The sequence below is a fragment of the Nesoenas mayeri genome (assembly GCF_963082525.1).
Source record: "Nesoenas mayeri genome assembly, chromosome: 10".
NCBI lineage: Eukaryota > Metazoa > Chordata > Aves > Columbiformes > Columbidae > Nesoenas > Nesoenas mayeri.
In genome coordinates, this window is record NC_137560.1 from 17972803 (window position 1) to 17997176 (window position 24374).

At 43.9% G+C, this 24374-nt stretch overlaps 1 protein-coding gene across 4 annotated transcripts in view; it reads left to right on the plus strand.

Moving 5' to 3' along the window:
* The window catches only part of CADPS (calcium dependent secretion activator), a gene marked incomplete at both ends in the record, with an annotated part of 216706 nt that overhangs the window by 101804 nt on the left and 90528 nt on the right, over window positions 1–24374 (plus strand). For all 4 annotated transcript variants that reach the window (XM_080350539.1, XM_080350537.1, XM_080350538.1 and 1 more), the window contains 5 exons: window positions 2476–2587; window positions 5677–5816; window positions 7872–7938; window positions 16179–16287; window positions 17495–17707. In XM_080350539.1, coding sequence (XP_080206665.1) covers window positions 2476–2587; window positions 5677–5816; window positions 7872–7938; window positions 16179–16287; window positions 17495–17707 — 641 coding nt within the window. The remainder of the gene's footprint in view (window positions 1–2475; window positions 2588–5676; window positions 5817–7871; window positions 7939–16178; window positions 16288–17494; window positions 17708–24374) is intronic.

Consider the following 24374-nt stretch of genomic DNA (forward strand, 5'->3'; position numbering starts at 1 on the left):
ATACACAGTGTAAGGTTGGATATTTTCTTACTTTTTCCTCTTACTCAAAGCAAGATTATCTTCTTCCTTTCCCTCTGGTGACAGTGCAGTTTTTTTAAGAGATAAAGTATAACCTGTGACCTGAAGCTGCAATTAGAAAATAAGGTTGTTTCTTGGTTCATATGTTTAAAACATTTATTAAGTAGCTGATGGATCACATGTGAAAAAGATGCAATATTGGGGATTTCACTGTCCCTGTAGTGCTGTAGATAGTTTGTGCCAAAACCCAGTTCCCTGGCACTGGTGGCAGTTTGATGCATCATGGTAAAAGACGAAACATGTGGAACAGTGACATCAGACGAGAAAACTTCAGAGCAAAGCTGATGAAGAAACAGAGTTTGTTAATCAGCTCTGTGCTGAACATGCTCATCTGCTAAGCTCAGCTGGACAAGATTTGCTCAGTGGAAAGCAAAGTATGAACCCATACCCCTTGTGCACAGGAAGGAGTAACTTATTTTTCACGACAGCTTTCCAAATGTAAAACCTGCTGGTTGGTATTTATGTTTGAAGAATATCTAGTTGCTGGATCACATGTCATCTGAGCCTTTTCCCAGTCATTTCAAGGAAACTGCCTCCCTTCAGCAGAGGATCTACCTTGAGAATGGTGTAAAATGAGGTGTCATTAATAGTGTGAGAGTGAATAGAAGTGATGAGTGAAATATGGTATAATCTCAAATCTGACTTACAGTATTTTAAGTTGCAGTCTCTGTTCCTTCACATCACTTGGAGGTGTTTCTTCTAGTTCACAAAAAGCACCTTTTCTGTGATTAATCTTCAAGCTTGCTTGTACACTTTGCATGAGGTTGGAAGCGCGATGAATTTTCAGTGTCTCTGGGAACAACATAGAAATCTAGCTCACAATGAATTATTAAAAAAAAAAAAAAAAGAAAGAAAAAAAGAGAGAGAGAAAGAGAAAAGGAAAGAAAAAGAAAAAAAGCAGTTCTTACCTGCTAGTTTCACATTGAGCCTCTGCATGGTCAGATGCTCGGGAGCATCCTCCTTGCAGTGGTGCGCTCTCCCCCAGCCCTTTTCTGCTCTTTGGCTGAGCTGTTCTCTGTTTTAGGTGTGCTTTGCTTAGCTCTGTCTTGAAATTTCTGTCTGGCTTTATTTTGATAAGTTTCAAACTCTTAAAGCTGTAAAATCAAAGCTTGAAACACAGCTGTGAAGTCTCAAACATAAAAGCATCACAACTTATTACCCCTTAGTGTAGAATGACTTTTTTTTCTCTTCCCTGCTACTTTCAAAATTGTTAGAGCACGTTTCTGTATCTCAAAAGCCTTAGTATAGGTAAGTAATTTGATGTGCTGGTGTGAGTGGCACCACTTACGGAGGCTCTTCATGAGCCTATTTGAAAAGCCATGGCCTTAAGACATTGGAACAGACTTGGTGTTTCAGAGGTTTCTTTTCCCTGCGATCTCTAAGTGAAAGCTGCCTGCTGTGTAAGGTTGGGTTATCTGTCAGAGAACCCCACAAGGATGACCAGGTCAAGAGAGGAAACCTCCAAGCATATCGCCAGACCTCCCTCTGACAGGCTGCAGGGCTGCTTGTGGTTCCCACACTCTTGTGGGGAAGGTCAGCTGTGGGGTGGACTCTCCTTGTAAGATGTAAAATGGCCAGTTTGGCCATAAGTGTCATCAGACTGTGGCATGGAATGAGTTCATGTTTCTCTGCACACTTGGACAGTTCGTGGTGGCAGGAGCTGAACATGTCCTCTAGAAACACACATGGTCTAGAGGGGCTTTCACATACTGTGGGTCATTCAGCCTCCATAACGCTCCTTCCCAAGCCATGAGACCAGCCAATGAATGACTCACAGAATGCAAATAGTAAACTGTCATCTTAGTTCGTTATTGCGTAGTTGAAGAGGTGGGCCACTGCCATCCCATCCCCAAGGAGCTGGTGTCCTGCTCTGCAGTCCAGCAAACTAGAATTACTCCGGAGGTAATAGCTTGAAATTAAACCTGGGCTGGGACTCAAAAGAGGATTCAGGTTAAATTGGGGTTTCTTCAGAAAAAGTATACCTCACTATCAACCTGGAAAGGAGAGATTAATTAGCAAGAGAAGAGCAGAGGCATGAGCAATTGTGGATGTCTTATGTGTAGGTACCCTCAATCCTCAACTTCTGTTGTGACTATACAGGCTGTCACTGCAGAAGACATATTTTTCTTTCTAAATAAGAAGTTCTCTTAAATTTGGTTTCATGCTACTCCCAAATGATCTCTTTTTTTTTTTCATCCCCCAAAGAACCATCATGTGTTTTCCAAACATCTGTCCTACATTTCCTAAAGAAGATAATTAATGCCCTTGTCATTCAGACAGCCCAACCACTTTGACTTGTGCCAGATGGGACATTTTCAGTTAACCGTTGCATGCCCAAGCACTGGTGCTGGTGACCTGGCAGTCAAGCTGAACATCTGTCTGTCCTTATTTCCACAGCTGGGGCACCCAAGGAGACTTCACGACAACACACGCGCTTCCTGCAGTGAAGGTGAAGCTGTTCACAGAGAGCACAGGAGTGCTGGCTCTGGAGGACAAAGAGCTCGGGAGGGTAAGGAGATTTTGAGGTTAATAATGTTTCCTTCTGGCCCCCTCTTTTCTAGAGAAATCTCTCCTGTACGGAAATATCTTTGGAGCACAACATGCTGTGCTTTTTTGCCAGGCTTCAGGAGGGGGAAAAAAAAGCAAGCTCTCCACTTCTGGAAAGGAGTGCATCTTGCATGCTGTCTTTGTTGTGAGTTTTTAATGGCACCATTCAGCTGGGCTGTGCCTGTACTGAGCAAAGGCAGAATATCTTCTATGCAATATTGGCAGTCCGGAAAGCCTTAGAAGTTGCTTACGGAAATTGGACATTCCTGAGGCAGAAAAGGGGATTATGCGGAAGCAAAAAGAGGGGATTTAAGCTTGGCAAGAGAGTGCTAAGCTGCTCTCGTATCTGCTGAGCAGCCGGTGCATGGTTTGAGCGTTTGAAAGCACTGGCTGCAGTACTCACTGCAAAGGGATTGAAATCCTGGCATCCACTGGGGACTGTGACTGAACTGGTGGCTTCAGTGGGGCTCAACTGAGGAGTGAAACATGGGGTTCATGACCCCATCAATGGTACTAATAGCAAAGAGTTCAGATTCTGAGGGTATTGGCCACAGAGCCAATCTTCCCACGCCATCTCTAACCCTCCCTGTGGTGCCTAAACCAGTGCCTGGGACTGGTGGCCCTCCATCACTGCAGCCCACAGCTTCAGGATGTCTGTGGACAGCACTTTGCTGTGGCTTTGGGACTCTTCACTTTTTTCTGCAGCTGTATAATTTGTGTTTTGCCCCAGGCATAAGCAGCAACAAACTCCCTACCATGCCTTCTCCAGCTCTTCGGGGCTGTGAGGTCACATGGTGAAGACCTCATGAAAATCAGTTTAGGATAAAAGAGGCTGCACCTTACACAGGGACTTGTCCATCTCCCTTGTTACAGCTCAGCATGGCCTGAGCCATCTCCAGGAGCAGTCTGGGCTCTGTCTGTCCAGCTATGCAGCAACACCTTGTCTTCACCCTGTCTATGGACAACAAAAGCACTGATCCTGTGGCAAGCCCAAGCACAGTAATTCCAATTATGAACTAACTTGTTGGGATGTTTCTTGTGAAACTCAATGGCTGTTTGTGCCTTGACACAGGGGAGTCTGTGTCCGTACAATGGAATTTTCCTAATTAACATTGTTTTCTGTTCATCCTGTTCATAAAGCACCAAATGTTTTTTCAGGTCCTAGTGAGCTGTTGATTTAGTTTATATCTTTATGGTGGAGAGCGCTGCATGAGATTTTCTCGTATACTTTATGTTCATTTTAATTATTTTTTTTTCACATTCATGTAGCATCCTTTGTTCTTGCACATGAGGGAGAATAAAGAAAAACCACCCCTTCTCTTAGCCTTCTCTTCAGAGAGAGTCACAGTCTCTTCGGACTTTCCTCCTTCACACCTTGATCCTTCCTTTCTCCCTGTCCTCCTCCTTTTTGAGAAAGGGGATGATCCCACTAGGCTTCAGTACTCTGCTGAAGACATGCAGTTGCTTTACTGCACAGCATCATAATATTTTCAGGATTATTTTCAAAACCTTCTTCTTCAAACAGCCCGACACTACTGCCTTTGTCCGCTGCAGCATGCTGAGCAGAGCTTTTCACCCAACCAGCCGCAATGCCATTCACGGCTTTTTCCTCTGAGTGGTTACACTCGGTGTAGACCTGCTTGCTTTGTAAACTCTTATTTTCCACTGGCAGCCGTGAGCGGTGCTGACTTTGCTGGTCTCAGGGAGCAATTAGCTGTGCATGTTGTTCTGAGAAAGGCATCAGGGCCCCAAAGCAACATCTCTTGCCCTGAAATGCTGATGAGCCAGCCTCGCCGATGTGCTTTAATTCCTGGTCCAGCGGGAAACTGTCCCTTAGCTCTCAGCTTCTGCGGGCCAAGGGCCATGGGCCAGCAGCAGCGAGCATGAGAAGCCAGGCAGTGATTTCCCCTGGCCTATGGCCACCAGCGCCTTCAGTCGGATGAACTTCAAAAGGGATGCTTGGTGTGGCCGGAGTGGCCAAGAGATGACGCGTGTCTGCTCAGCCTGCATCAGGAGTTTTTTCTTTAATGAAATAATGAAACCAGGAGTGTGTGTAAGCCCCTGGTTCAGCTGTTGGAGTGGCCACGAACCTGCTTGCACGGAGAGAGAAGGAAACAGGTTTTATACACAGAAACACTCATGCTCAGCTGCCCTTTCAGAAGCGGCTTTGTGCTCTGCCAGGCATGTACAATGCCCACTTTCTATTGCGAGTGTTAAATTGGCAACTGGCCGGCACTCCTTGTTTCACCACTTTCATTGCAGGAGAGCTGGAAAATGCTCCCAAGCCATGAACTGCTGGACAGGCAGCTGAAGGCATGGAATACATCCTGACCCTATTGAAGCTGGTTGGCAAGGCTCCCGCGGATTTCAGCCATGCCAAGACCTCATCTACTGAGAGAAAGGAGGGGAAGAGCATGATTGCAACAACACTGAGCAAAGTTTATGTGCCTTTTGATGAAAAGATTTAGAAATCAAAGTAGAGAGCATCCCAAACACCCTGAGTGGCAGCTACTTCGCTGAGAGATACGGTTTAGTGCATGACCATGCCTGTCCTTGGGAGGCTGCTCGGAGTTTGAGTCCATTGGGTTTCTAACAAACACGCCCCTTGGAGGACCTTGCTTCTCATCCTTAAGATTTGCTTAAATGTGTTGTATTTTTCCAAGAGTGATGCAGCAGACTGGTGTTGCTCAGTTGTTGCTGGTTTGCTAATCACAACAGTTCATCACCGTGTCTAGACTGATTTACCTGGACAGTTGCATGTTCGTTTACCATGGTCTTTCCTTAAATGATGGAAACTGATAATGCAGTTCTGTCCTGCACAAACACATGAACAATGACACTGTAGGTAGAGGAGCCAAAGAATATATGAACCAATCTCAAAATAATAAGATGTACTTTAAAAAAGCAATAAAATGCCATCCTCACTGATGTGAATAGAAATCTCCAGACTGACTTTTAGGGGAAAAGTAGCTCATCTGATCCTTTTGTTCCCCATTTAAAACCTATTTTGTGAATAATTTTGCCTTTTAACGTTGTTTTTGATGCTTGCAGGTTGTTCTCCACCCTACTCCAAATAGCCCAAAGCAATCAGAGTGGCACAAAATGACTGTTTCCAAAAACTGCCCGGATCAAGACCTGAAGATCAAGCTTGCTGTGCGAATGGATAAGCCTCAAAACATGAAGCACTCTGGGTAAATGCTTGGTTTGATCTCAATTAAATTTGTTTGAATGTGCCTTGGAAAATTTCACTTTTTTAAGATTCTGGAAAAGAAACTGAAGTTCACTGGAGGTCAAAAGAAAGATTAAATGTAAAAATGGCATTAGTTCAGTCATTTATAATGTGCTTCCCATATTCTTAGCATAGTCTTTTTAATCCATACCAGCCAAACAGTTTAAATTTTAAACAGTATTCCTCAGGAAATTGCTATGTTTGGGGTTTTTTTATTTTTTATAAGGAAATAATTGGTGAACTGCCTGACTCTCTTGCTGAGGCTGTTATAATTTCCTAAGCTTTATTCTGTGTTTCTCTGTATTGACTTCTCAGAACCAAAAGCACAATGCACCTTCCACTTGAAATAAACTCCAGTGTGATTGTCATTATTTATACAGAGATACACAGTACAATTAAACAGCAGTTGCCTGGAGCAGGCAGATATCTGGAGTAGGACTAATGATCTAGAAGGTTAAAAGACAAACTTCTCCCCTCCTGACTCGAGTGTCAGAGGATCTGGGGCCAGAGGGATCCCTGATTGCCACCCCTGGCTCCCACCTTCATGCCCTGCAATTACAGATTAGATCACCCTCGGAAGATCTAGCTAATGCCATTGGCAAGGCTTTCCTCTCTTTGCTCTTCAGAGCTGAAGATGTGACAAAAAATATAAACTACCCAGGAAAGTCAATGTTTGGATTAACTCTTTCTCCAGTATCTTTTTGGTGCTATAAAAGTGACTTTGTTTCATTTTTTGTTTTCGTAGTGTTTTGTTAGATTTCAATCCATTATTAGATGGTTTTGTTCACTCAGCTTTCTTTTAATCCCTTTTCCTCTCCTCCTGTCTTCTCTGCTAATGAGATCAGAGCCAACAGCCACATGTGACATTTAATTTTTCCACCATGATCACAGGCACCAAAACCAAGAAAGCGCACTTCACCTGTCATAATAGTTTCCCTGACTGCAGCTGATAGCAATCCTGGCTTTTCTCAGGCTTTCTTCAACTAACATTTGATTTACAAGACACTGTTTTAAACTATGTGGTTTATAATGCTGGCTTGCTCTCAGAACTGAGATTGTCTTTCTGTTGATGTTAGCAGCACTAGCAAAAAGGACAATTATTTCCCTGTTCTTGAATGAGCCAAGGACTCAGTGCCCACATCAACATGACTCGAAGTTTTGTGGCTTAAACATTCACCAAGAGTGTGTTGGATCTCTTCTGGCGAAAGGAACTGCTAGCATAACCAAAAAGAAATTGTTTTTCCATGTACTGAGCCAGAACTACACTAATATAATGATACATAAAACATATTAATGCTGAATAACGTCCTTGTGTTTATTATTAGTCTGGTGCTGCCACTATTTTTGCCAGTGTTTGTATTACAGTGTCGTAGCGGCTACTTCATCACAGAGATTAAATGCTAATTTTGACATTAATTTTAAAAACTAATTTTTCCTTTGTAGAAAACAGTGAACTCAATCCTCCTTAACAGTTATTCAGTTCACTTGCGTATCTGTAGCCAAGGATTTCTAGGAATTCTTCTGAAGCAGAGACCTGGTTTAATCAGTCCGGTGGGGTGCTGGGATCCCAGGCACTGGTCTTGATGTAGTAAGTGTCCCCCTGTTTGACAGCTCCCCTCAGCCAAATGGTTTTGTGATGAAGACTTAAAGGCAACACTTGAGGTTTCTGTTGCTTAATTTTTCCATGGCAAATGTATTCTTCGCCAATCTGACCATGCTGTAGCTATTCACTGGCATTAAAGGGCTTCTAAATTCTGAGCAGGTTGTGAAAGACAAAGAGGAAGAGAGAATTAATACTGTGCAACATTAAGACTCTGGGAGGTTTTTGTGTCACTTTCTTTACAGGTTATTTGTTCAGGCTAAGAAATAAACATATTCATGAATGCTGCTGAGCTTAAGAGTCTTGTAATTACCCCTACTTGTGTATTAACTTCAGTTTCTAGGTGTAAAGAAAACAAAAGCAAGAGAAAAATATATAGTCACTTGTGTGCTGGATTAACCTGTTCCTTTCTCCTAGGTATTTATGGGCCATTGGTAAAAATGTTTGGAAGAGATGGAAGAAACGATTCTTTGTCCTGGTCCAGGTAACAGATTTAACCAGAAGTGATCTTACATCACAACATGAAACATTTAGATATTTCCTCTGGCCATTTTCAGTGCTGTGTAATTGATGCTGAGCTGTTGTTCTGTGTAGGGTGTCTGTTAAGTTACGGAGTTTTTTTCTAAATGTGTACATCTTCTCAAGGATATCCCAGCTGCAGACCTCTAGCCATGAGTTTCCTGATGCACATGAATGCTTGGTGAAATGGAGAACCAATTTTAGTGGGAAATTAAGGAGATGAGGGAGGAAACTTTGTCTTGACTGGAGGTACTTGCATGCAAATGCTTCCTTTTGAGCCTCCAGGTAAAAACTGAAGTCCATTGTAATCTACAGAAGTTTTGTCACTGGCTACATCAGAGTATATCGTCCTTGACTTTAATCTTGCCTTCATGTTCATTACTACCTCTCATTGTCTACAGCTCTCATCGATCATTTTGCAATGTCTTTCTTCCTTTTTCCCTTTGTTCTTATTTTTCACTTTCTGCCCTCCCAGTTTCAGTAAACCTGTATATTTGACCATGGTTAAGAATTTCAAGGAAATAGGCAGAAGATGTCTTCTGTGACCTAAAAGGATCTGGTCAGTACTTGGTGTGTTAGATCTTCCCTCACCTTCCCCGAGGGCAGCTGAAACCACTGCATTGGCCACAGAAATGTGGGGGGCCCCAGTTCGAGCAGCTTCGTCTTCACACCAACGTGATAAAGCCACAGAGTTCTCTTGGGTCCATCTCTCCCTCCCTCCTCTCTGGGTTCCCCATGGTATGTTGTCTCCAAGTATGAGAAATCATATCTTGGCGCAGGGTCCCGTTGTGAAAGAAACACAGAGATGCTCTGATGGAATAACATAGGATCCAACCGTGATCTTGTGCCAGCACAGATCCAAAGTGATCAAGTCAGAGGGGGATCTGCCACAGAGGGGCTGGGATTTCACCCAGGTTTAAGAACTGAGATGGTGTAAACCAGGTGTACCAGGCTCCACATGTTGAATGGAGCACGCTTGTATGCTGGCTTTTCTGTGCCAGTACAGGGGGGAGTCCACGTGGTCCGTCTTCCGCCTGACACAACCAGCTTCTCTGGTCCTAAATCACCTGGTGTAAACTGGTTAGTTTATTTTGAGTTAATTATTACTCCAAGTTCAACTGTCCCAGTAGGAAGCTTAATTGCATTCTCCATTTGTCCATCATTGCTGGTTTCCATAGTGCTAAACTAAGTGGTAGATAAGAAAATCCGTCCTGCGGAAGTAAAGGGGCTATATGATCTGTGTGACCCCTGTAAGTAGGATCCCATTTGGAGAGACCAGTTGAATACTTACTCAATTAACCAAGTATGATCGTCAGCAACAGTTTAAATGCTTGTTTTGAATTCCAGGTGGGGTCAAAATGGCCACAGAAGTGGGGGAGTTATTGTAGTGTAGCCACAGGAGATACCTCTATCTGCCCAAGCAGTATACTGAGATTTAGGTAAAAGTGAGGGGTTTAGGATTTGTGTAATCAATTCCTAGAGGCATCTGCTTTGCAAATGCACCCTCTGTGCAGGGACCGACTGGGTCCCTGGTGGGGCAGAGTGCTTGGCACCTCTCAAGGGAACCCTGTGTCTTGCAGACACTGCAGGAGGTAAATCCCAAACTGCTGTCTGGGTAAGAAGCAGCAGAGGCCATAATGAAGGAAAGGCCTTTTGGGAGCATTGCACAGTGACCTTGTTTGTGAGCAGGGACTGAGGGATTGATTTTCTCTGTATGTTTCCTTTATTATGTTCTGAAGTGAAGTTAGAAGTGCTGTGGCAGTCTGTGATCCCCTGTAGAGCAGCTGGTACTGCTTTTTCCTGAGAGCTGGTTCATTTTTATTAGACCAAGTTCTCCGTCCTCTTTTCCCTGTGAACAGGGATTCTCCAAAGCAAATTCTCCTAAAATAGCTTCTTCCGTAAATAAATCTATTGAAATTATTGTGTGTGAAGGTTTGCAGGTTTGGGCATGGATTCCTGTGGCTCCCTCAAGGAGCCGTTATTCTGGTCTTTTGATGTGGTTGCAGTCACTTCTCTAGTTTTCAGTTGCTATATATTCTTCAGCTTGCTGTGGAATTGGAGCTCAGAGTTATTCCATGTTTTCTCATGTTACTAGGTCTGTATTCGTCAGTTGGCATATAAGAGCAGAATTTGGCCAGAAAAGCAATTCATTTGAATAAGATGAGCAGACTTTTGCCCCCAGAGAGTCTCTGTAGCCCACCTCAGAAATTCCAGCTGCCACTGCAGCTTCTCTGTTATGTTACCGTTTGCTCAACATTTGGTGCAATGTAAAGTGTTCTGCTGTACATCAAACATAAACAAGAAACACTCTCTATGCAGTCCCTCAGATGTAGTTTGAGCATATTGAACATGTCAGCAGGCAATAAAGATGGAATAAAAATACTTTGCTGTCCGTATGTTTGTCATTTGCTTTTCATGCAATGCAAAGGATGGATGCTGATAGGAACAGGGATTGGCAGCAAAGGTGTTGATGTCCAGGATGCTCTGAACTCTGCTAAACTGCAGACAGAGAATAACCCTGGCAGGAAGGTGAGCTGGCTCAGTTACAGAAAGAACGGACAAGGAGCAGCCCCTGCTTTAGGAGCTTGCCCATCCACATGAGGCTCCTGCTTGCACCAGTGCCAAGAGGTGAGGTCCAAAGCATAAAGTCCATTTGGGATATAGTGGTCTGGTCAGTCTGTGACCAGGCTGTTAAGTTCAGATGACTAACTAAATGTTTTCTTTCTAATCCCTTGTCTCTGTCCATTACCTGTAGCATCTTCTATTGCAGCTCTGTCTCCTCTCCCTTCCCTTGCAGAGTGACTTCCTCCTGGTCCTGTGCCATCTCCTGCCCTTCTTTCCCCATTTCAGTTGGACACAGCATCAGTTCCTCCAGTGCCATTGGGTGGTACCGCTGTGCCTTCTGGTACCTGCGGTTAACAAATTCATGGTAATAAATACTCAAACTCTTCATAACCACCTAAACAAGGCACAAAGGTGCCAAACTGTACGGGCGGCACTAAGGAGGTGTTGATGGCAGTTTGTCTCTTTTGTGTCAGTGATGCCTCGCTGGTACGAACAGAGGCTTTGTGCGCATATGTAGAAAAGGGAGCTCTGCAGGGAGCATTTCCAGTGCTACTTGGCTTGTGTAAGCCCTGGAGAGAAGGGGAAAGGAGCAATAACTGCCTTGTAATTTGGGTGGAATAATCCCTCGCACCTTCTGTGTCTGTGTAGCTGTGAGGGTTGTGCAGGAGAGGAGATGATTTGTTTGGGTGTAGTGGGTGAGAGTGGTTCCTTTGTGCTGTTCCTAAAACTCATCTCTCCAGCACAAGCATTGCTGGGTGGATGTAGTTCAACCCCTCAGGGAAGGCTTTCCAGCGTGGCACGCCTGGCAGATCCGTTGTGTATGCTCCACCACCGTGCACCCGTGCATTGAGAGGGGATAGTTTTGTCTTTCGAATGAATTGCAGTCCTCTCTGCATGCTGCCCACCCTTCTCATAGACATCCTTCGAGATGAGCAGCAGAAGAGCAGAATACTGATTAGATGTAAATTACATGGCAGAGACTCGTTACTTGCCTAATTTTAAATCCTGAGATATGCAGTGTGAAAGTGATGGCAGAATATGGCCCTAAGCTTGGATGGAAATGGTCCGCAGCATCACAAGTGTGGAAAATGCTTCGTAAAGGCAACAGTAATGCCAATGGCAGTAATAAGCAAAAGCAATGGAGCAATTTAGGGCAAAGTTCCCCATGACTGATTAGGAAAGAAAATGTACATCCAACACAGATGTTATAAGTGTTTCCCGAGTTGCTATTTCTGCTGCCTGAGCACAGCATACAGATTTCAGCCAGTTTGCCAATTTAGACCCTTGATCATGCGATAGCTGAGATTTTTGATAGCTGGTAGAGCTTGTATTAATGCTTCGCAAGGTGTAATGTGCTGTACTGGCAAAAACATAATTGTTGGTTCTGGTGCGTTTGCTGGCTTTGTGATAGGAAATTTCTTATAATGATTCTTAGGGGCAAGTGAATTAATTCCATTGAGATTTCAGACTGAATCTGTTCTTCCCTTGTCATAACCCCTTTTTTGTGCTCTGGCAGCATATGGGAAGTAACCCTCCATGGTACCTGGATGACATGTTTGCTGAGTAGCTTGAAGCAGTTTTCAGCTGATTGTGTCTGATAATGTTTGCAGAATGTTGTTGGAACCAGATCAACTCTCTGCAGATTAAAAGCAGTTGCAGTGTCTACGCCTGGATCTATTGTTCTAGTGACAGACTCCCTGAACTCATTATAATTTAGACTAACAGTGACAGTTCCTGCTTTTAGCAAAACTCAGCTGACTCGGGATAATATGAAATGAAGTAAGTGTTCAGTAACTCTGAGTAACCAACAGAATTTGAAAATAATTCAGCCAAATTACAGTGTACTACACCAGTAGTCCTAGGCTGTGATCCTCAAGTCAAGGTAAATGACCCATAGCTAGTCCTCATAATCATATTTTCAGTTAGGCCCTTGCTGAGAACTGAGCGTAGGTGGTGATTCTTGAGAAACCTTGAGTGTTGATGATAAATACAAGATGTTTGGGAACTGTTGGTTAAATAGATGCCGCAGCTTGTTACACCTTCTCTGGTAGATCCTGCATGTCTCATCTGTACTCACATGGGATGAATCCCATCACACATCCCTGCCCAAGGGGAACACACGTGCCTCTTCCACTTGAAGGAAGAAGGTAGGACAACTGCTGTGTGCAATTGTTTGGGGCTGAGACATGAAAACTGTTGTTTTCACGTTTGTTTCTTTAAGCCAGATCATCTCCTCTGCTCATTTGTGTCAGGAAAGGGCTCGGGAGGCAACATACAGCTGCAACCAGAGGACAAGAGTCTCCCATCAAAGCAGAAAGCTGTATTACAGCTGGCAGTATCTTCGCACAGTTTCTCTCCCTTGGGACAAAATGCATGCTGTTAATCTAGGAAAGGTCCATTTAAGAATTTAACCCAAGTGGGGCGGTGTTGTGTCAACAATGAGGAAGGGGGAGGCGAATGACTGAGCTCAGAGTGTGAGGGATGACAATTAACAGGTTTGAGCAGGATCCTGGGGAAAGCGGTGCTCGCTGGAGCAGGAGTCTCTGGCGGAAAAACAAGGACAAAGTCAGGACTGGTTAATACATATCTACTGTATTTATTAATCAGTCGGATTATATAGCTGGTGACAGAATATGGTTGAGTGCCAAGAAAGTCAGATCTCATTTAGCAGCCTGGGAATAGTGAACTTTGGCATTTGTCTCCCGCTGTCTGCTTCCCCTTTCCTGAATTTCTTTGTCTTTTTCTCTTTTTTCCCCCACTTTCTTTTCCTTCTGTTCTTTTGTCTCAAATTATTTCTCAAAGTATTTTCCCTTTTTTGTAATGAACCAGCCAAGACAGCCCTGGATTATTTCCCTTCCTTTAGTTTTACTCAGTTCAACTTCCATAGATGCTCCTTTCCTGGCCTTTGCTGAGCCTCTGGGTGAAATCCCAGCTGCTTTGAGAGTTTACTCCTCCCTGGGCAGAGATTTCTCCTCTGTCTTCCTTCAGTTTCCTCTCTATGTCTGTGTTTTTTCCAATTACTCAAACCATTCATCTTGCCCATCCCATCTGCTTGCTCGCTCTCATTCAGCTATGGTTCAGCATGAACCCAGCAGGCTGTAAGATTAATTTCTGCTATTAACCGTTTCACTTGTCTGGCCACTTCTAAGCTTCTACAGAAAGCAAGCTCTGTAAAGAACAGTATTTTAGAGGACTGATGAAAGGCAAGCCACAATCTCCACTTGACCCTACAGTGCTGTTCAGCGGCAAAGCACGATCATGACATATCAAGCTTTCTAGAATCTTGTTTTGTCAAGTTTTGCTTTGCCACCACTTGTAAATGGAAGGAGCCACATTGCACTGGTAGCCAGGGCATCAGCTTCTTTCTGACCCCAAGCAGCAAATGCTTTAGGCAGCAGGACAGGACAGACAGACTGGTATGTCAGTCCTTGAGGTCAGTAGCTCAAGTCGTTCAGGTGCAGGCTGTCTGTGTGACATTTGGCACCTTCTCCAGAGGCCATCGGTCACTGTCTGCTTTCCCCAGCCTGGTCCTGCCAGTGGCTCTTGGGCCATCCTGTGCTTGGGCCTCACACTTGAGCTGTGTGAGCAGAGAAGAAACAGGACGTGAACCCAGATGAGGCTTGGCTCATCTCACGGTATACACCCACCTGTAGGTTTCTCTTAGAGGTCTCTTCTAATAATGATGTAGGGCAGCTTATTCCAAGAAAATCCTGTGAATACCAATAGGAGAGACCAGATTACTTTGCCTCTGTCTCCGGATGGCTCCACCAGAGCCTTCTGTCTACATCTATTTGTTATAACACTTAACATGAGAAGTGTAAGCTCTAAAATGCCTCTGTGTGCTTCCATACATTATTGTTGTCTTGGTATAGTTGGCTTATTGATAGGGATAAAGAATATTTCCTGGGTCCAAAGATGAGAGGAATTATTTGTACATGAAGAAGAGCCTGAAATTCAGACCTCATGTTCAGGATCAGAGAAGAAATGGAACTACTGAATGAATTTTACCTGTTGCTATAGAGCGTACAGGAGAAGAAAAAAACATTAGTTGTATTGATGTTTTCAACAAATGTCAGTGTATATTAGCACTGACTCATTTCAGGAACTAAATTTATTATGCAGTCCCTGAAATTCAGACTGTCTAACACAGAGAAATCAAATCCTCACCGCTCAGATGAAATCTCCAGGATCTTACCATACATAAGGTGCATTCAAGAGTTTCTCCAGGAGATGGCAGCAATATACTGCAAGTATAGCTGAATGAACGTTGCGGGAGTCGTCTGAATATTGTGCTGTGGGGCACTAGGTTATTTTTAGATTTCTTCGTGTTAATCTTTTACATTTTTGTGTTGCCGGTACGATGGTATGCATTCAAAGTTCATAGCATAGAATATACACTGGTGTGCTCCTGCTATTGGTCTGTTACTTGTCAATCTTTCATCAGTGCTGGTAGTTTTAAGGAGGATGCAAGATGCTTAAAGCATCACTTTTAGTCTTACTCCCACAAATGTGTTAATGATAGGGTTTATTCTTAGGTGACTTTTGGAGCTGTTCCTGGAGGAAGGCACAGTGCAGGCAGGGCTGTGAGAGCAGGCTGGCAGCTCGCAGAAGCCCGTAGAGGGCAGCAATAAACCAAGCACCGGCTGGGAGACGCTACAGCAATAGATAGGTCCCCTCACTTAAATCAATGACATTTTATTAGCTATAGATGCCACCAAAATAGGTGCTGCTTGTGTATTTGCAGCTGAGCAATTTGCCTGGAGTTTGTAGGCAAAATCCCCCAGCCCAGCCTCTCACCCATCTTTCAGGATCTCTCCCAACTTCCAAAAAATGACGAGCACAATCTATTGCCACCCACCAGAGTTTTAAAGTTTCCTCCCGAGGTCAAGAAAATGTCCAGACAAATAAAATTACGTCAGGCGTCCAGGATGTGACACAACCTTAACAAAGTCATTTGAAATCATTTGACAGTAAATTTCCCCGTGAGTTCCTCGCCTGGGGCACGGAGAATCCTCTCTTCTCCTTCCCTCCCTGGATGAGCCTCTCACTGACCATCCAGATCGCAGCACGCCGAGTACGCGCGGGGTCTTGATGCGGCCTGATGGCCTCCTAAAGGCGATTCGGGAGCCTGGCAGAGCCCCCGCAGCTGAGTCGGCTTCCGTCAAGAACTTGACATTGAATGTATCGTGTCATGCAGATGGTACCTCAGAGGAGTGAGAGCTGCCATTTACAGCACTGATGACAACAACTGCCGAGATCAGTGGGATCTTAAGATTGCTTTAATATGACTGGCACCTAGCAATTTAGCTCACATTGTTTGTGACAGGGTGTCACTCTTGCACTTGTCTGGGGATGAATGATAGAGGGTTTTTAAAACATGGAGCTTCTTCCTTTGGAGGAAATTGAACTGCTGTATCTACTGATGTGGAGAATTAGATGCCTACCACAGCAAGGTGTGTTAAGAGAGAGCTTTTCAAAAGCCTGATGGAAGTTTAGTCTGTATTATGTGGGCAATGACCATCAAAATTACCCCACCGTCCCCTGGTCCCTGTAAAGATGCCATCAGTGTGTGGCATTTGTAAGCACTTTGGATTGCCTTGTGATCACCTGGTGCCATCTTGGCTTTGTGATTTTCTTCAGGTTAGTCAATATACGTTTGCTATGTGCAGCTACCGGGAGAAAAAAGCTGAACCTCAAGAGCTGCTGCAGCTCGACGGATACACTGTGGACTACACCGACCCGCAGCCAGGTATGGGGACCTGCAGCTCCTCATGCTCGTCACCCTGCATATGGCTCCCAAACAGGAGTCTTCTCCCTCTATCCCTGCTTGCATCTGAACTGTGATGAGCGTTATTATAAATATGTTTGCATTTATACTGTTTGATAGCAATGTATGACTTCACTGTAAATCGACCTAAGGAGCTGAGCTAGGAGTTGTACCAGAGGAGGGCAAGACTTGTCTTCTTTGGGGACCCTAAGTGAATTCATAGAATGGTTTGGGTTGGAAGGAACTTTAAACATCACCTAGTCCAACCTCCCTGCCATGGGCAGGAACACCTTCCCCTAGACCAGGTTGCTCAAAACCCTGTCCAGCCTGACCTTGAACAATACCAGAATGGGGCATCCACAGCTTCTCTGGGCAGCCTGTTCTGGCGCCTCACCACCCTCATGGGGAAGAATTTCTTCCTTATAACTAATCTAAATGTACGCTCTTTCAGTTTAAAGCCATTACCCTTTGTCCTATCACTACATGCCCTTGGAAAAAGTCCCTCTCCACCTTTCTTGGAGGCCGCCTTTAGGTCCTGGAAAGCTGCTATGAGATCTCCCCAGGGCCTTCTATGCTCCAGGACATCTGTTGAGTGGTGAGACCCTTCTTCAAGTGGAGGAGCACTGCATTTCTTTTATTTCAGTGGGACAACATGCTGAGCCTGGTGATCCTCAGCATGGCCTGGATGATAGTATCCCCAGAGGAGATGAAGAAAGGCGCAGTAGGTTGGTTGTCAAGACCTGGATTCTAGGTTCTCATGTTAGGGAGATGAGAAGATAGGTGCTGAATCAGGGCAAAGACGGTAATAAGCACATCACCCCTTTTATGCAGCATGAGCACTGATGTCTAATGGGAAACCTCCCATTGCATCCCCTCAAAACCCATTTTTACTGGGGCTCCAGCAGTGCAACTCACACAGGACCCACACAGATGGGGCGGTAGGTGAGAGATGCTGTTAATCCAAGTCTGTTGGGGTGTGTTTTATTAATCACAGATCTACCTGGGGACCTGGCGGGCTGTCTCTCAGGTGAGTTTGGCACAGGGGAGGGGACAGACCTGACCCAGGAGCCAGAGGCAGCATGGGCCTGGCTGGGGACACTGGGGGCAGAGGTGGGGTGGGAAGCCTGGGGAGGTCCGATGGCTGGTCTGAAAGTCCATGAAAGTCAGTTGTTGCTTCCTCTCCTGCCAGGTTTGGAGGGCGGCAGAGCGTTCTTCAACGCTGTGAAGGAAGGAGACACGGTGATTTTTGCCAGTGACGATGAGCAGGACCGTATCCTGTGGGTCCAGGCCATGTACCGAGCCACCGGCCAGTCTCACAAGCCTGTGCCCCCTACCCAAGTGCAAAAGCTAAATGCTAAAGGAGGAAATGTACCCCAGCTAGACGCCCCGATCTCTCAATTTTGTAAGTAAATAAGCTATCCTAGAGAGCAGAAGTCTTTGATGGAAAGATTTTCTGCACTGATGTAAATCAATATTTGCACACATGTTTCTGAATCCAAAATGATTTTTTTTCATTATCATTAAGCTGCTTTTTACATCAGTGGATCCAGACCCAGTTAACCCGTATGTTTAGCACAACCAAACCCAAGAAACTAAATTCCTTGGGGAACTTGTCAATGAGTATTTTAAAGTGCAATACTTGATGGAGGAGAGACTGGGATCTGACAGCCTGAGACCCAGCTTGCTTTCTGCAGACACGACTTTTACCCCCACACAATAAACTGCACACCCAGATCAGAGCGATTCATTAGAGCCATTAGCTGTCTATCAAATGCGTCACGTGCTCAGAACTACAGGTGCAAATCTTGCAAGTATGAAATGCACACACAAAAAGAGGTCTCCTGTTGAATATTCAACTGTAGGAAAACATATGGTATTTTTAACAGGTTGCTTTGCAGGCCAGTTAGATGTGAATTTAAAGCAATCATCTTTTAAGTCGTAGCTATGCTGCATGTCCTGTGCAGTTGTACCCGGTTTGCTTAATTTGAAATTTAGAGCAATTTCTTTTGTCTTGCAAATGCAATTTGATTATAAACCAGATGAATGCCTCCTCATTCATTTTTCTTGAAGGCCTTGATCGCACGTCTTCAGCCTCTTTGTTGTGTAACATACAGCAGTTCTTGCTAGTTTTAGCAAAATTTGAGAATGAGTGTCATTAAATATAAGTAAAATAAGGAAAAGTACCAATCAGCAAATTCTCCAATTAAATCAGATTTTAAGACTTCAGAAAGTATCTCTAAAGCTGTTGCAATTTAGAGTATTTTGTTAAAAGGAACTCAGAAAACCTGCTCCTTGCTTATCAATATCATTTGACTATCTTTTATATTGGTTTAATTTCTTCATGACAGTATTTATAGAAAAACTCAAGAGGTACAGCTGTATGATCAGTATTATAGCAAAAAACCTCTGCTTGCTGCTTTTTTGGTTTTTTGTACCCTCCCCATTCTTGCCTCTTTTGGACTCCCTTCTGCCTTGCATTGCTGCTGTCAGTGCAGGTGTAGCATGATGCAGTGTGGTAAATCTACAGTTTCACTTTAGTGACCCTCATCCTCTTCATCCCAGCCAGGTCACTGACTCTGGGGTTGCAAGGCGTTACAGGTTGGGGTGGGGAATGAAGGACACCTCTCAGAAAGCCAAAATGGGAGGTAGAGAATGGGCTTTTACCATTGGGAGGGTTACTGGCTGTGATTTGCCCTTAGACCTGGCTGAGTCGTGTTGACCTGAGAGCACACCTGGGGTTCCTATGTTCCTCACCCCAGGTTCCTGGCTGTAGTGGACACAAGTCATTCTACAACTGCTTTTTTACGTACTAAAAGCCTTCGAAGTGTAGCCAGGGAAGTGGCAGAGGGATGCTGCCTGTGGCTCCTGCACCTAAAAGTGATACTGAACGGTGCTCTTAGCAGTGTGGTTGGTGCAAAGAAGATGCACTCCTGCTCATCCCAGTGTGATCCCTGTGCATTGGCAGTGAGAGAACATCAAACTGAGGAATCACCTTTCCCTCCAGGCTTCTCCCATCCCTGCAGACATGAGGCTTGGAGAATTTTGCTGCTGAGTAAATTCCTGATGTGTACGGAGTTTTCATGTTGCCAGACTAATATGTGGGGTCAGGTGAAGGGTGCCTTTCCCATACACATTGTAATTGCCTGGCAGAAGCTCTAGTGAAGTCTGGCAGGAGTTTGGTGAGGGAAAGGGGATTCCCAGGGCCATGGACCTTTGGGTGTGTTGTTCTCATGCTGAGGGTTGTGTGTGCGTGGGGAGAGCTGAACCTGGGATGGAGAAGGGGCAGCTGGCTTGTCTTTGTCCTTGCCAGGGAGCAGCAAAGTTGATGACTGAGCTGAGGAGTCCTCTCTGCATCTAACCACAGCCCAGCATGTCCACTGGAGACTTTTGCTGCTCGTGGTCCGGCAGACCTGCTATCAGCCTGGCTGTGCTCAGAGCTATAGCAATGCCACAGGTTTGACCTTGCTTTTTCCATCTCACCTGCCTGCCAGGAGGCAAGGATCCCTTCTCCTTGCTTCTGGTGAAAACAGCTGAGATTTCACCCCCTGGTCTCAGCAGGGCATCCAAAGGGGTCAGGATCTGACCTTGGTTTCTCTCACTTGTTCTTATGCTCATACCAGCTGCAAATCTGAATGGTTGTGGAGTCTCTTTCTCTGGAGACATTCAAAACCTCCCTGGGCACCTTCCTGTGTAACCTCATCTGGGTGTTCCTGCTCCGGCAGGGGGATTGGACTGGATGATCTTTCAAGGTCCCTTCCAGTCCCTAACATTCTGTGATTCTGTAACCTCTTTTATGTCACTGCCTTCTTTCCATCACGTCTCGGCCATAAGCTGCATGGCTTCAGGCTCCCCTTTTTGCTGCAAGCACTGGGAAACCCTCTTGGTTGTGTTGTGCTGAAGCATGGAAGGGGGAAATGAGTCAGCTCCTCAGTTGGATGATGACTTGATCCTCCAGCATCCTCTGGGCTAGGCGAATAGTGCATTTTGTCCTCAGTCTTCCTTCCTCCTCCTCCTCCCTTGGATCTACATCCCTCTGAAAGCTCTTTGTGCACAGGACCTTCATCCTACAAGAGAGGGAGAACAGCACGCCATAGCACACCCTGATCTCAGTAGTGAGGGCCACTGAGTTTTCACGTTTCGATGTCTGTTCATGGCAGTGCTCATCGCAAAAGTCATTGGGCGCAGCAGTTAAATAATCAGAATCAGAAGTGAGTCATGCATGCCATACATGATGGCTTTTTGGGAGGCTTAAATGCACAAATACATATCCCAGCTCCTTCAGTCTTGAAATTCAAACATATCAAGTATTGCATTTTTAAAGGGTCTTGGTTTGTTTTTGAGTTTTTTTGGCTTGGGTTTTTTTGGTTTGTTTTGGTTGGTGTTTACTTTTTTCTTTTTGCCTGCACAAAGGTAAGGACTTTGGCGAGACACGTTATTCTTGTACATTTACCTTTATACCTGTCAAACCTTTTGTGCTTATTAGAGGCTATGATGAATGAGGATGTGCAAAGAAGTAAATGCTAAGCCATTTGATGAGTAACTGTTGTTATAGCTTTCATGTTGTAGCAGTTTGAGATGGCACATGCGCATGCATGCAGCTGCAGACAAAATCCAGCCCTCCGCTCCTGTGATGGAGCTGTCTGTTCAACAGAAACTTGGGAAGAACTTATTTAGCTGTTGGGGATACTTGGGAGAAATAGTGAATTAATTTGGTTCCCACCTCTTTTGACTCAGTAGGCAGCAACTTCGAGCAGCGCTTAAATTCTCAGCCACAGTTCCATAGCAGCACTTGACTTGGAAGTTAACAGACAGCTCCAAACCAGGGTGGAGTTTATTTTATTTGCAATTTAAGTACTGAAAAAAAAAAAATAGATCCTGCTATTCATTAATTTTTGTATGACTCTACAATTCCTTTCATGTGGGTGAACAATCCCTGTTAGACTAAAAAGTTTTGCTTTTTTTTGTTTTGCTACTATTTAAAAGAAAAAGTCCATTCACGCAAAGCTGTGCTTTTCTCCAGTGTTCGCATTATAAAAAAAAACCCAAAACTGTTCTTGTTTACTGTTGAAATCATGCACAGTATTATAGTCAATAACGCTACCAATACATATTACACCTTTTGGCAATATTTAAGCTTCATAAAAGTGGTCACTTGTCTGAAAGCACCAATCTTTATTTGTTCTGTGTTAGTGATGCATCAAACAAAATTCCCAAACATGCTCAACATTTTTTTTTTAAACTCTTTAACATGAAAGATTGGTCCATACTTGTTTTACGTATTGCTTGTGGTTAAATTTCCTTTTTTAATGTCTGTTTATATTTAATGACTGTTAATCACACCATATACAAAGAGTTGGTTGTTTTGCGAATTTGTAATGATTTGTTCCCCCATAATAAGTAGCAAGGTTTATTGAGCTGCTTAAGAAATTTTCAGCTGTAAGTGGGTTGTGGTTTTTTTTTTGGTTGGTTTGATTTTCTTTAAGTTTCTTTTTCATTCTTTGCTTGAACCCAAATATTTAGCTGCTAGGTTAGGGCTCCTGTCTGCTTTCCTGAGCCTTGTTGCTAGTCTTTATGTTATTCTGGTTTGTTCCTTCTTACCCTGCTAACTTCTAGCTGGACTCAAGGGTAAGTGCTTCCCTGTAGCTAGCACAGCTCAGATAATCAGACTAGATTATCTGACATATGCAATGTGCTTTTTTTTTTCTCTTAAATCTTTCTCATGTTTAGATTTTGTAGTACAAACTTTCCATGTTATTTTCCTGAATTGAGGTTTGAAATGTAAGTTTCCATACTGAAATTAGGATGCATGTGATGTTTGCATAATTGCCTTCTCTCCCTGGCTTTCACATTGGCATCAAGTGATCCTCTTAGCAAAGCCAATCATTAACATTTCTATTTTTCATTCCAAGATGTAAATATTAATTAACATCACAATAAAACCGTAAATAATACCTTCTTTTGTTTCATGGAATTTACATCTAGTTGACTGCTTCCTGCCTGAAAACAGATCATTTTGCACTCTGACAATATCCTTTCTCTCCGTGCCGATGATTGGCTTGGTGCAGCGCACCAGCATGCGGGGTTAACCACGGACACCTCAAAGCATAGAAAGGTAGGGCAGGAGACCCCAAAGACCTAGACGAGGTGCAGGAGCCCCCCCAAAAAACCCTCCGCACATGCCTTCTGAAAACAAGCCTGAGTCATCGAGGTTTTTTGATAGGTCCCTCTCCCGTAAACTCGGTAGGGGATGATTTTGGCAGCAAGCAGCAGCTCTCTGGGTCACCCTGGGTTTGGAGATGCTGACCCGTTCCAAATTAAATACATTAGTCACGGAGGGGTGCTGCAGTTCCCCCAAATTATCGTAAATTAATGTTTTAGCGTGGGTCTCAATCATCAATCAAAGCAATGCTTCTCAAAGAATAAGCCAGGGGAATTATAATTTTATCTTACCCACTGAAATATCTTCTTTGAAAAAGATAAAGGCACAAGCTTATGCTGTAAAAAAGGTGGTTCTTAGTCTTTGTTCAGTCTTAAACACCCCCAACACAAATCCTTTACTAGTGTTAAAAGCTGCTTCTCTAATACCTGGTGAGTGCTGCTTTCCTTAGGAGGGAATAGCATCAGTGGGTCATGAGAGCTGGCAAATATGTATCCAGAGTATCTGAATGCAATTATGAGAAGGAACAGGCGGTGTCATCCCTCCTGGCCATCCAACAAGACTCCTTTTTTCTTCTTCCTCCTTTTGTTTCTTTTTTCTTCTTCTTTTCTTTTTTTCTCTGTGTGTATGTGCGTGTGTGTATAAATATACCCCTGGGGAGCAGGCAGAATTCCTTCTCAGCAGACACTTTCTTTTTTCTTTCTCTTTTTTTTTTTGGTTTTCTAAATGTTTGGATTTCCAAAGAGGATTCTTATCAGACTTTACCAAAAAAAAATAAATTAAAAAAAAAAAAGATAAAAAAAAGTTTAATTGGATGGAAATACAGATTTTTGCCACTTTGAAAGAAAGAAAGAAAGAGTGAATGAATGAATGAATGAACCTGGGTCTGGCAACATTACATGTATTTGCACTACAATGCATTGCTATCCTATTAGATTATTAGTTTTGTGCTTTAATTGCTTTATTTTTCTAGATAGTTAGAGATATCATGAGAGCGCTGCTGTGTCCTGTATTGTCAACTTGCAGATGCTTTATTGCAGGAATGCAGAATTAAAATGTCAATGCAGTTCTCACATAACTTGCATGAATTTAAAACTCGTCTGTAAATTACTTCTACGTGCTTTAAGAAGCACGGGACTCTAACATATGAAATACAAATTCACAGGTTTCCACAGTCATCCAATTCAAAAAAATATAAATAGTTTAATAAACACTGTGAAACAGTGTTTTGTATTATAAATAACTGATCTAAAACTCTGTTTTTAACTTGCCACACAAGGAATTATGTAAGTGCATACTACAAATTCTTATTCATCTAACTGCCAAACATTAGATAACTTAGATTTCAATTCAGTGGCTGGTGTGTCTGGTGATTTACAGGAATGTTTCTGATCATTTATTAAAATTGTAACTCGAGCAGGAAAGAATTTGTTTGCAGCAGGGGAAAAGCCATAAAACACAGGAATAAACAGCCGATTCAATGTAAACCTGTCTCCTAACGTGGAATAAAACATAAAACCCCAGATCTCTTAGATATCCAGCTGAGAGGCGAGTCCAGGCTGCTGCGGCGGCCGCGGCTCAGAGCGGGAGGAGGTTGCAGAGCCCCGGACACTCGCATACATGCACACATCACTGCTCAGAGGTGGCGATGCTGCCGTGCACGGCGAGGAGGGGACTTGGGAAGTCACCAGCCAGCACTGCCAGCAGCTCGCTCACAAACAGCCTGGCATTTGAAGTCCCAGTATGTGGTTTCTTCCTTTTTTTGTTTTTCCCACCCCCTTTCCAGACACCGGGATTTGCTGGTAAATCCTCTCGCTCCACATGGCCAAACAAAACGAGGTTTCTAGGTGCTTCCCTGGGGTATTTCTTTAAGAAGTCGCAGCCCAGGTGTGTCCGTGCGGGAGCAGGAGGG